Consider the following 11,523-nt stretch of genomic DNA (forward strand, 5'->3'; position numbering starts at 1 on the left):
ATTTTCTTGCCACGGGAATCACTTATATATATATCTTTCCTTATTATGCTTGGATCCAGCCTCTTCCCCTCTTTTCTGCGTCATTCCTCCACTATAAACTTCTACTTTACTGAACACTTGTTTCTTGTTCCCCTACTTGGTGTCACTGTCATCAGAGACTCTTGAAGCTTTCTTGCCACTTGAAGCGCATTTATAATTGTTCTTCAGATTCGTGGACTCTACATTGTCGACATCTCTTTTCGGGTTTTGTCCTCCACTGTTAGCTTTTTCTTTCTTGGGCAGTTGTTGTTTCTCATTCTAAGAAACAGACTCGCTAACAATAATTAGAGCCATACCTCTTTCTCCCACCTCTTCTTTGTTCATCATGTTTGTCCCTTCTTTCGAATCTGATTGGTTGGAGGGTCAACTCTTTTTGGGTAACTTTTAATTTTCTAGCTGTCGTCACTCTCAACTTCAGATTCAGAAGCCACTTATTTAACTTGCTTCAACTGTGTTTCTTTGTTGCCTCCCTTCTTCTCTTCTCTCCACTGTCACTGCCAGAGTCAGAATCCAAGCTGGTAGAGTCACTTTCACTGTCACTCTCATGTTTACACGCCTTAGCCTTTTTGTTAGTGCACCTTCTGCGGTCACGGACTCATATGAATCATCTTCTATACTTTATATGCTGACATCAGACTAATAAAAAGACAGAAAAAGCTTCAGTATCTGTGTCAACAACCATGGACAAAAAACTCAAAACATGGATAAAATATTCACCATGTATATTAAATTGAATAGAAAATCAAAATAAAGCTTTCCATCTCAGATGTTATATAATATGAGAAAACATGCTTGCAATGAGAAAACACTTCTTTTGTATAAACTATAAAGTGAAGTGACGATAACATTCATAGTAGATAAAGACATCATCGGACATGATTCAGAGTTGCTGAGGAGATCAGTCGGAACCACCATTGTCTTGGCGATTTGAAGGTTGAAACATTATAGTTTGTAGAGAGAGTTTTGGGGAGATACAGAGAGTCTAATGCGAAGGAAGGGAGATAATAGTGAAACATATAAAGAAGGGGAGAGAGATAAACTTTCTTTTTTGAGAAAGGGCTTGGAGAGAGATCTTAAGATTGAATTTAATTGACTGTTAGATTTGGGGGAGCTGAAGGAATGGAACAATAAACCATCACGAGAGATTTGAAATGGCGACATGAGGAGTTGAAAGATTTTCCTATTGAAAGTGGGTCGTGATAAATTCATATAACAATCATCAATTTGAAGGGATGCGAAACGATACCGACGAAAGGAAGAGACGGAGTGAAGACTTGTTTTTAAATGGGCTCTAAATGGGCCATGGCGAATAATTATGAACCCACAAAAATGTCCGGTTACTTCAAAACTTAGTTTCATGCTTACTACGGATGACATGGCAAAACAATTATTTGTTATTGGTCGATTTTTCAAAGTGACGTGGACACCTTCTTCATTGAACATATCTCCCTTTTAGTATTGTTAGATTTTTCTACTGACTAATTGATTCTTTTGTGGGCTTTTTCCATTACTATCTTAGTAAAGCATATTTCCTTCGTAATGTGTTATGACTCATAACTAATGTCCTAATTGTGTTTACTCTTTTGTTGGTAGACTTATATAAATCCTAAATTAAATGTAAACGTTGAAATTATTTTAAAATATATTTGTATGTGGTTTTAAACTTTGACATGAAACTTAGCAATATATTATATTAAATTTTCATTGTATAGTAAAACATGTAAGTTATTTTTGTAAACTTAAGTTATTAAAAGTATATTTATGCTAGATCTAAAATATTTTTGAATAATTACATACCTAATCCAACACACATCCAATAAAAATATATGTAACAAGAACTAATAACACAATATATTATCGCAATATTAAACCAAATAGTGCAAGTGCAACCACTAAATTATTGTGTTTCAATACACTTATATATCTATGTTAAAACAAACATCCACGCACACGAACAGATCAAACATTAATTCTAATTAAAGTGTTGTAAACATTGTAAAAAGCGATGTGGATTTGTTACAATCTACTTGTACTTTAGGATTCTTATTTATAAAGAACACAAATCTATTTCACTCATCTTTTGGTTTTAATATTATTGATGAAATATTTAACGTGATTATAACAATATTTTCTCCAATATCCAATACAAATATCATTTCAAATAAACAAACAAATTAACTAGTATTCAAGAAAGTAATCAATGGATTAGTAATGTCATCAAGATTTTGTCCACATAAAAAAAACTTGTCAAATCATAAACAAGGCAAAAATAGGACAATTTGATTTGACATAGTTAGAATTATTCATTGTTATTATTTTCTATTGATTTTTTTATATATTATGAATCATATCATCATTATATATATGGTATCTAAAAAGTTATTGTCAAAATTACGTTGAATATCTACTAATATGTAAAACAAGAGAACTGAGTGAATACATTTGGTTATCATAAATAAGACATCTTAAACTATAAATTGACGAAGTTTTATGTGGTTCACTATGTGTTTTCATACTTACCAATGATTAAAATTGTGTTTAAAATGTTTAAACTGTGTTTAAAACTCAAACTCAAACTCAAACTCAAACTCAAATTGTGTTCTATCTCTTCTTCTCTCTTCTCTGCGATGGCATCTGAAGTCAACTGGAGGAAACACTTCAAGGAGGCAGAATACACCTGCAACTGTGGATCCGACACTCTGCTTTGTGTTCGCTATAGCGGGAAAGTGTATATTCGAGTTTTGCAAGGTTTTGAGTACCGGAGGTTATTTTCATGGAGCGATGATGACATCAGGGTCAATACAACATGTATATGTGGGGCTACGTTTGTGTTTGTTAGCACTGTGTTTGATGGTAGTATTCACATCAGGCAGCAGTAAGATGATGACTGAGAGGACTTCACATCAGAGATATCAGGCAGAAAGATGTGACTGAGAGAGGTTTTTTTTTTTTTTATTAGATGCAGTTTTTCTTTTTAACTTAAGTTTGATTTGTGATTTGACTTAAGCTTGATTTGTGATTTGACTATCGTATTTGTCACATAAAAAACTTGTCAAATCATAAACAAGGCAAAAATAGGACAATTTGATCTGACATAGTTAGAATTATTCATTGTTATTACTTTCTATTGATTTTTTTTTATATATTATGAATCATATCATCGTTATATATATGGTATCTAAAAAGTTATTGTCAAACTTACGTTGAATATCTACTAATATGTAAAACAAGAGAACCGAGTGAATACATTTGTTTATCATAAACAAGAGATCTTAAACTATAAATTGACGAAGTTTTATGTGGTTCACTATGTGTTTTCATACTTAACAATGATTAAAACTGTGTTCAAAACGAATGTGTGGATGTCACATATTCATAACGACAGATCTGAGTTTGATGTGTCTCTTCGGTCAGAAAACCAAGTTTTACGTCAAAATTCGCATTAGACTGTATAATTTTTTAACAATTGAATTATGTTAATTAAAATGTTGTTAACATTATAAAAACGACGTGAATTATTTACAATTATTTTCTTCAATTCGTTAAAAACTCAAAGGGTGGAGCTACATCCACAACATGTTATTAACTTATTTGCTTTTGAATTGTTGATATTTTTATTCACACTATATATTTCAAAATCTTATTATTCTAATTATTTTTCAAATAAAATTTATTTATATCTTTATGATTTATTTTTATTTTAAATACAAACCCAAGATAATTAACTCTTAGTTATTGTAATTAATTTAATAAATAATTATCATATTTATTTTTGATAAAAAATATAATATTTTTAGCTATTAAAATATTATCAAAAAACTAAAACATATAAGAATATAAAATAAAATAATTAGATGGATAAAGTGTTGATCTTAAAAACAAAACAAAAACAAAATCATTGGGAAGTATAGAATTTGAATGTATGTTCAATGATCGAAAAAGATGTTGAATGTAGAAAAGAAACATAAAGAAAATGTTGAATAAGACATAGTACTATAGGCTTTTTGTGGTGACGGACTCATCTTTTGGTTTTAATATTAGTGACAAAATATTTAACTTGATTATTAACAATATTTTCTCCAATATCCAACACAAATATCATTCCACACATGTACGCAAATTAACTAGTATTCAAGAAAGTAATCAAGGTGATTAGTAATGTTATCAAGATTTTTGTGCACATAAAAACTTGTTAAATCATAAACAATGCAAAATAGGACAATTTGATTTGACATACGTAGTTTGAATGAATAGGACAATTCATCGTTATTACTTTCTATTTATTTGTTTATATATTTGGAATGATATCATCATTATATGTTCGAAAAGGTATCATCAAACTCACGTTGAATATCCATCACTAATATGTAAAACAAATGAACCGAGTGAGTACATTTTGTTTATCGCATAGTGTGAGGTTTGTATTTACATATGATTAAACTGAGTTTAAAAAGAATATGTGGATGTCACATGTCCTGTTTTCCGAGTGAATACATTTTGTTTATCATAGCGAGGTTTGTATTACTATTTACATATGATTAAACTGAGTTTAGAATGAATTTGTGGATGCCACATGTCCTTTTTTGACTCTTTTCTAATGGAAGTACATATTTCTTTTGTTATTTATAGTCGCCTTTCGTGCATACTTAAGAATTGGTAATAACGTAAATATTTTATTCTACTAATTAAATCAGACTTTTTTTGTTTAGACAAACTGATCAAATCAGACTATTTTCTGTTTTTGAGTCGTTTACGATTTGACCAGTTTATTATGGAGACAAAATGATATCATATACAAAATTTTAGTTCAAGTTCTTAGTTAGCAACTTGCAGTTTAGTGATGGGAGGAAATATTCAAATAGTAAATTTGTTTATCTCATATCCAATAAGAATATCATTCCAAAGATATACAAAATTAATAGAACTTAGCTATATCTTTGATTTCAGTTATAGTTTTTAAATATTATATAATATTTGGAACAATTTGATCATTTCAAATGAAACTGTATCCATCATTTGTTTGCTATTTTAGTTTGTACATGCCTATTTTCGTAGATGCTGCATCAACTCTTTTCTTAATAATTAACTTTTTCTCATTACAGAAAATTATTCTGTAACAACATATTGACATTTGACCCATATACAAATTCAAGTTAAAGATTCTGTATATCGTTTGTAGATATTTCCCAAACTTGTCTAGTATATCTAAAATTTGTGCATTGACATGAATTCATATTTACCAAGGTTTTCTAGTATCAGTTTCCACGTCGCATAATACACATGAAAATTATCAAGTTCAACAAGATACAAAACGGAGACAATGATTGCTCTCTCTCTTGGTTCTGAAAGGAAGCAAATTGGCGCATGACGCCTTATCAAAGAAACAAAGAGTGGTTAACAAGGGAAGGGAACTTGTAGGGTTGAGACAAGATATAACATCTCTATATATGGTCGATGGAAGACTACAATATCGACCACATTTCAAGCCAAGACGAGTGTTCAAGATCTGTGAAACTACCACCCATACTTCCTGAAGAAGTCTCTGGTTCTCTTCCTCGCTCGGGTGAATACTATTACTATGCACGCGAGCACCCACGGAGGGAAGTTCCCAATGGAGATGTTGTTCTTGATCCACGCTGGCGGGTCCTTCATTAGAAACGTTATTAACAGCGTAGCAATCACTACTCCGAGCACGATTCTTGTGATGGGTTGGATCATAGAATCCTGAAAACAAAGAATCGTTCAAAACAAATCACGTCATTAGATAAATCATTATAATTTTTAACCTTCTGTGTGGTTAAAGATGCATATTTTTAACGTTTCTATCTTCTTATTAGCTACGATAACCTCAACGAGACAAGTCATAAAAACAACACTGTGAAGCATTGCATTTATATTCTACATTTTTTTTTTTTGAATTATACAGTGGTATACTGACCCTGCAGAAATGGTTCATACTAGTCACGTATTTCTACGTGTTGGTCCCGTGTCCCAGCAATGCCGAAATGTCAATTCTCCGGTGGCCGGAACTTTCTTGTATTTTGGCCTCAAGTTAATCACCACCAGACCAGGTTTACATTACTTTGTAATTATAGCAAAATTCACCAAAAATTCATATACTATATTAAATAAATCTATTCAATAAATCAGTAAGGCTGAACAAACACAATCACATAAGCTAATGAAACTCGCTCACTTTCTTCTTCCTTCCTCATACGAAAGTCAACTCAGAATCAAAAACAATCAGAAGAATCCGAAGGAAGAAGAGAGAGATTACCTGAGGTTCGCCGTCGATGTAAACGGTGGCACCATCTCTGTACGTCAGCACAGACCGGCCATTCCTTTGAAATCGGATCGGGACGCCTCGACCTTTCTCGACGTTGAAAGCGAAGATCGATTTCAATCCGTATTTCTCGAGAATAGCTCGAACCTCGAGCTGATCCTGCTCCCAACCTCCGAGATTCGATTTGAACACGTCGATCGGACCTTTCCCACTTCGATACAGATGGATCTCCACCTCCGGCACCTTCGTCGTCGCGGATTGCGATCTCGTTTCGCCGCTGGGTTGAGAATCGTCGATTAACGGAGCAGTCTCTTCGATCTCCTGCATCGCTCCTATTGACATGATAAAGGGATTCGCCGGAGCGATCGAAGGTTTTCTGTTATTAAACGAAGAAAGCAAAAACAAATATTGGATACGCAACGACGTCGTTTTTGTGTGAGTAGTCTAGAGTTGGGCCTTATAATGGGCCTAAATGGTTATTAAAGGATAACGACGGCCCGTTAACTATTGGTATATGCGGTTACCAGCGGTTGTCTACTTCGGTCGTCTTCCTTTTTTTCACATCCATCGGAGATATTAATATTCCCTACGATATATTTGCGAAGTGGTTTATACCTACCTCGTCAATACAATCATTCTCACTGAAAAAAAGATACATAACACTTAAAATAGATGACATGGTTTTAGAAAATAGTGACATGACATCATATTAATTGTGAGATGTAAAATTTCTTTATAAAAATTTAAATTTTTCTGCAGAGATTTTAAATATGGTAATAAAAATAACTCATATATCATCATTAATGTCAATTTTTCATATAAATATTTATTTATGGTAAACTATTAAATATATTAATAATTCATATATCACAATTAAAATAATAATATATGTGTATCTCACATAAACTAAATAAAGTAACACTAATCCAAAAAAAATTTGATAGTTAAATATTTAAACATTATTTAAATTTATCCGTTCATCTTCATCATTTAAATTAACAAAAAGATTTTTTAGTTTAACTAAAACAAACAAACTCTCAAATTTATTAGTTTTTATATTTATATGTAAATATATATATGTATATATTTAAAATTAGATGGGAAGATTTATATATATATATATATATATATATTTAAAATAAATAATCATTAAACACAATAATATATTAAAACTATTTTTATAAAATCTAATTTTATCTTTATTAAAAATTAAATCAAATCAAATTTAAATAATTATACCAAATCAAAAAGAATAAGATTACAAAAATACGTTTATGATTTCTTATAACTATTGAAGTTAAAATATAAATTAATAATATTGAAATATAAATCAAAATTTTATTTTGAAATAAAAAATGTTATGTTAAAAATTACTATTTCTGCGCATGGAGCATGAAAACTCCTAGTTTGTATTGAATGGATATGAAACCTAAGGTTGATTCCTTTTGTCTTTTTCATGGGTGAGATAAATGTAAGTTCTTTATAGTCTTTAATGACGGAGAGTAGTAAACATGTGTTAAGTAGTAGGAAATATTTCATCTTGTGCGAGTACAACAGAGATGCACATTCCTATAGGGACCTTTTTTGTTCTGTTTTATTCTATAGAGAGAATAATACTTCACTCGTGCTAGTGTCTTTTTTCTCAACATACATAACTTGTTGGATTGGCTTTATTTTGATGCTCTAACCAAGGTGAAAAGAAAATAAGTTTTTGGATCAAAGCTTTATATCAAGTTCAACAAGATGCAAATACGATAAAATGATTGCTCTCTCTTGGTTTTGAAAGCAAGCTTATTGGCGCACGGGGAATTATCAAAGCAACGAAGAGTGGTTAACAAAGGAAGGGAACTTGTTGGGTTAAGACAAGCCACATTTCAAGCCAGACGAGTGTTAGGAACTGTGATATTATAACCACCCAAGCTTCCTGTAAATGTCTATGCGATTCATCCTTACTAGCATGAGTACTATGAATATGCACACGACCGCCCACAGAGGCAAGTCCGTAATGGAAAAGTTGTTCTTGATCCACGCTGGAGGGCGCCTCACTAGAAACGTATTTAACAGCCAAGCAAACACGGCTCCAATCACTGATTTTTGGATGGCTTCGATCACACGATTCTGGAAACAAAGAAGTATTCAAAAGAAATCATGTCATTAGATGAATCACTCAGTTATCAATTGCAACTTATTAGAACCTTCCGTGTGGTTAAAGCTGCATGTTATTAACGTTTTTTTTAAGAAAAATTTTATAAGCATATATTCAAAGCTTTTGTTAACTCCAACGAGTTCCATGTACCGTGTCACCCTTTCTAGTTTCTACATCAGAAATGACAATCTATGAGCTACAGTTATGCTTCTATGAGAGGAAAAAGACATATTTCAACATGAATTTTACGCATCGTATATGTTCTATACTAAACTAAATAAAAGTTTTAAAAAGTTACATAAATTTTACGTATAGTATTTTTTCATTCATGAACTCTATATCAACGCATATTCTATATTGAACTAAGCAAAAATTTAAAAATATTATATATAGACCATGAAATGTGTTAGCCAAATAATATTGTTTTAATAAATACTACATAAACTCTCAAAATCATATATATATATATTGACCGTCAAATTTAAAATTAAGTTGTTTTTTCAAACAATGTTATTAATTTAAAAAAATTGGAAAATAAATAGATGATATATGTTAAAAAGAAAAAATCTACGGTTTTCTCTCCGAGGCCCGATTCCCGAAGCAACATCGCACGCTGTCTTCCTCGACGCCAGTAAGGCATTTGGCCGCCGGCGTCAGGTCATCCTCTCCATCGCTTGCTCTGCTCTGCTCTGGTCCTCCGTTTTCATCATCTTCAGTTGCTAGAACCGTGTCTCTGTCGTCTCCAACGGTCCTGTTCCGTCGGTTCCTCTCGTCACCACCTTTCTTACTCCCCTTTGGGTTTTCTCCTCCTCCCCTGGTTCTCTCCGCTTCACCGCCTCCTCCCCTGTCTCTAGCTGGCTCACCACCTCCTCCCCGGTTCATCTCCTTGTTACCGCTCACCCCCTAAAAGAGAGTAGAAGTGCTAAAGCTCTTCATACTTGATCTGCTCACCTCGATGAAACCACAAAGCCAACGCTTGAGTCTCAGCCAGAGTCTCCTCTTCTCACCACCGTCAATGTCCATCATACTTTACCCCTCGACGCCGCTCCTCTCCGTGAAAGCAGAACCACCAGATCCACTTACCTCGAGCATGGACTCTTCAGATCTGAGGGTTTATGCGTACCTAAAGCGTCTCCTCCCCTCCATCCCGTCTCGTCGCCATCTCATCTCTGCAAACCGCTGGTCATGTATTCTCTCAGACAGTTTAACCTCGACAGATCTCTTGATATGAGTTTTCAAAGTGTTGCAATGGGTCTTCAGTTTAGCTCAGGTCTTCATGAGAGCTATGGATCCCGATACGGTAATATCGGAGTGCACGTTCTCAGCTGGATCTCAGTTCGCATTCTCTCATGGTTGATCGTCAAGAGCATCGCCTCGCCTCACCTCCGCCGCATCGCCTCCGTCACCCCAATCCCTTCTGAGAGCTGTTGGTACTCAACTGACAGAATGAAAACCATTTATGAAGCTTAAACTTGCCAATTGTTATAAACTTGAGCCATCATTCCTCCTCCAAAGCATCATGTATGTCCACAGTCCACCGTCGCGTCTCAGTGCAAAGGGTTCACCTAGCCCAAAACCGTGATGTTGTGCTTAAATTGCAATTATTTGTACATCCATCACAGGTCAGTAGAGTTTTCATTAGCTCTGATTTTGTCACTGGCGCTATTCGGTTGCAAGGTCCATTCTATTTGTTCGTCAGCTTCAAATCTAGGACTTTTATACTCTCTGGTTCTGTTGAGATTCACCTAGTCTCTTCTTGGAACCTTGATGTGGGAGCTAGAACTATTCATGCTTGTTCCACCTCCTTCCAAACTTTGCCGTTTGGTCTAATCAACGTCGGTACCGACTACTTCATGCTCGTGGTAGTAACCTATTCAGGGATACATCTCATGCTTCCCATATGGTTCTCCAATGGACGAGCAAGACTCACTCGCTTTGCTTTGTTATCACTTGTTTTAATATTCTGTTTTATGATGTTCATCAAACCATCGAGGATCCCTCCGGTTCTTATCTTGTCACAGTTGAGCATAGCTCCGGATGTAATCGTTTAAACTCGCTTTAGATTTAATATAATCGTATGTGTTACAAAAAATATTATTAATTTAAATTATTATTTTTATTAATATTAGTGAAAATTGAAATGTCTTTTTAAAAAGTTAATTATATTTTTAAATGTAACTTTATATACATAAAGAAGACAAAAATTTAAAATTTACAATATATTTCAATTTTTAGTAATACTATAAAGTAAATATTTAAATTAATAAAAATATGCAACGGCGACAAGACGTTGAGCTATAACCTCACGAGGCAAGATAAAAATAACAAACAAGTAACACTGTGAAGCATTGCACATGGCACATTCAATAACGTGTGAGTTCCTAGGACTTGATCAATATATATACTCTACATTACTATGGAATCTATAACCAAAATTTCATATAACTCATTCAAGAAATCAGTTAATTTGGTCAAAATCGAAAAGACTTAGAGAGAGAGAGAGAGATGATTACCTTAGGTTCAGCTATGATGTGAACGACGGTACCATCTTCGTACGTCAGCAGAGACCGGCCGTACTCCTGAGGGTTAAATCGGATGGGGACGCAGAAGCCTCGAGCTTCGTCAACGGTGAAAGCGAAGATTTTTTTTAATCCATATTTATAAAGAATAGGTCGAACCTCGAGCTGACCCTGCTCCTTACCTCCGAGAGTCCACTTGAAAACATCGATCGGATTCATACCTCTATCAGTCAGAAACAGATGGATCTCCACCTCCGGCACCTTCGTCGTGGCGGAGGATTGCGATCTCGTTTCACCTCCAGGTTGAGAATCGTCGTGCAACGGAGCAGTCTCTTCAGCTTCCTGCATCGTTACTATTGACGTGATTAATTAACGATTTGCGGGTTCGTCTAAAATGCTTATGATTATATGATTATATATGAATTTGAAATGTTTACAGCATCCTGTTCCAACAGAGGAACAATACATAAAGCTGTATCCATATAAGTACCAGTAAGAAACCATAGATTCGTATCAACGTGCGCTAAAGTATGTGC

The 11,523-nt window shown here is 33.8% G+C and overlaps 2 protein-coding genes across 2 annotated transcripts; both read right to left on the reverse strand.

Annotated features, from left to right (window-relative positions):
• Nucleotides 1-5,306: 5,306 nt before the first annotated feature.
• On the reverse strand, nt 5,307-6,720 carry LOC106381076. Its single transcript, XM_013820936.3, has 2 exons — nt 6,317-6,720; nt 5,307-5,763 (listed from the first exon to the last, which is right to left on the reverse strand). The coding sequence occupies exons 1-2, from the start codon at nt 6,662-6,664 to the stop codon at nt 5,554-5,556; spliced, it is 558 nt and encodes a 185-aa protein (XP_013676390.2). The 5' UTR covers nt 6,665-6,720; the 3' UTR covers nt 5,307-5,553.
• A 1,266-nt stretch (nt 6,721-7,986) lies between these two features.
• LOC106398808 lies at nt 7,987-11,428 on the reverse strand. Its single transcript, XM_013839316.3, has 2 exons — nt 10,982-11,428; nt 7,987-8,440 (listed from the first exon to the last, which is right to left on the reverse strand). The coding sequence occupies exons 1-2, from the start codon at nt 11,333-11,335 to the stop codon at nt 8,228-8,230; spliced, it is 567 nt and encodes a 188-aa protein (XP_013694770.1). The 5' UTR covers nt 11,336-11,428; the 3' UTR covers nt 7,987-8,227.
• Between the last annotated feature and the right edge of the window lie 95 nt (nt 11,429-11,523).

The sequence above is a fragment of the Brassica napus genome, chromosome C6, assembly GCF_020379485.1.
Source record: "Brassica napus cultivar Da-Ae chromosome C6, Da-Ae, whole genome shotgun sequence".
Classification (NCBI taxonomy): domain Eukaryota; kingdom Viridiplantae; phylum Streptophyta; class Magnoliopsida; order Brassicales; family Brassicaceae; genus Brassica; species Brassica napus.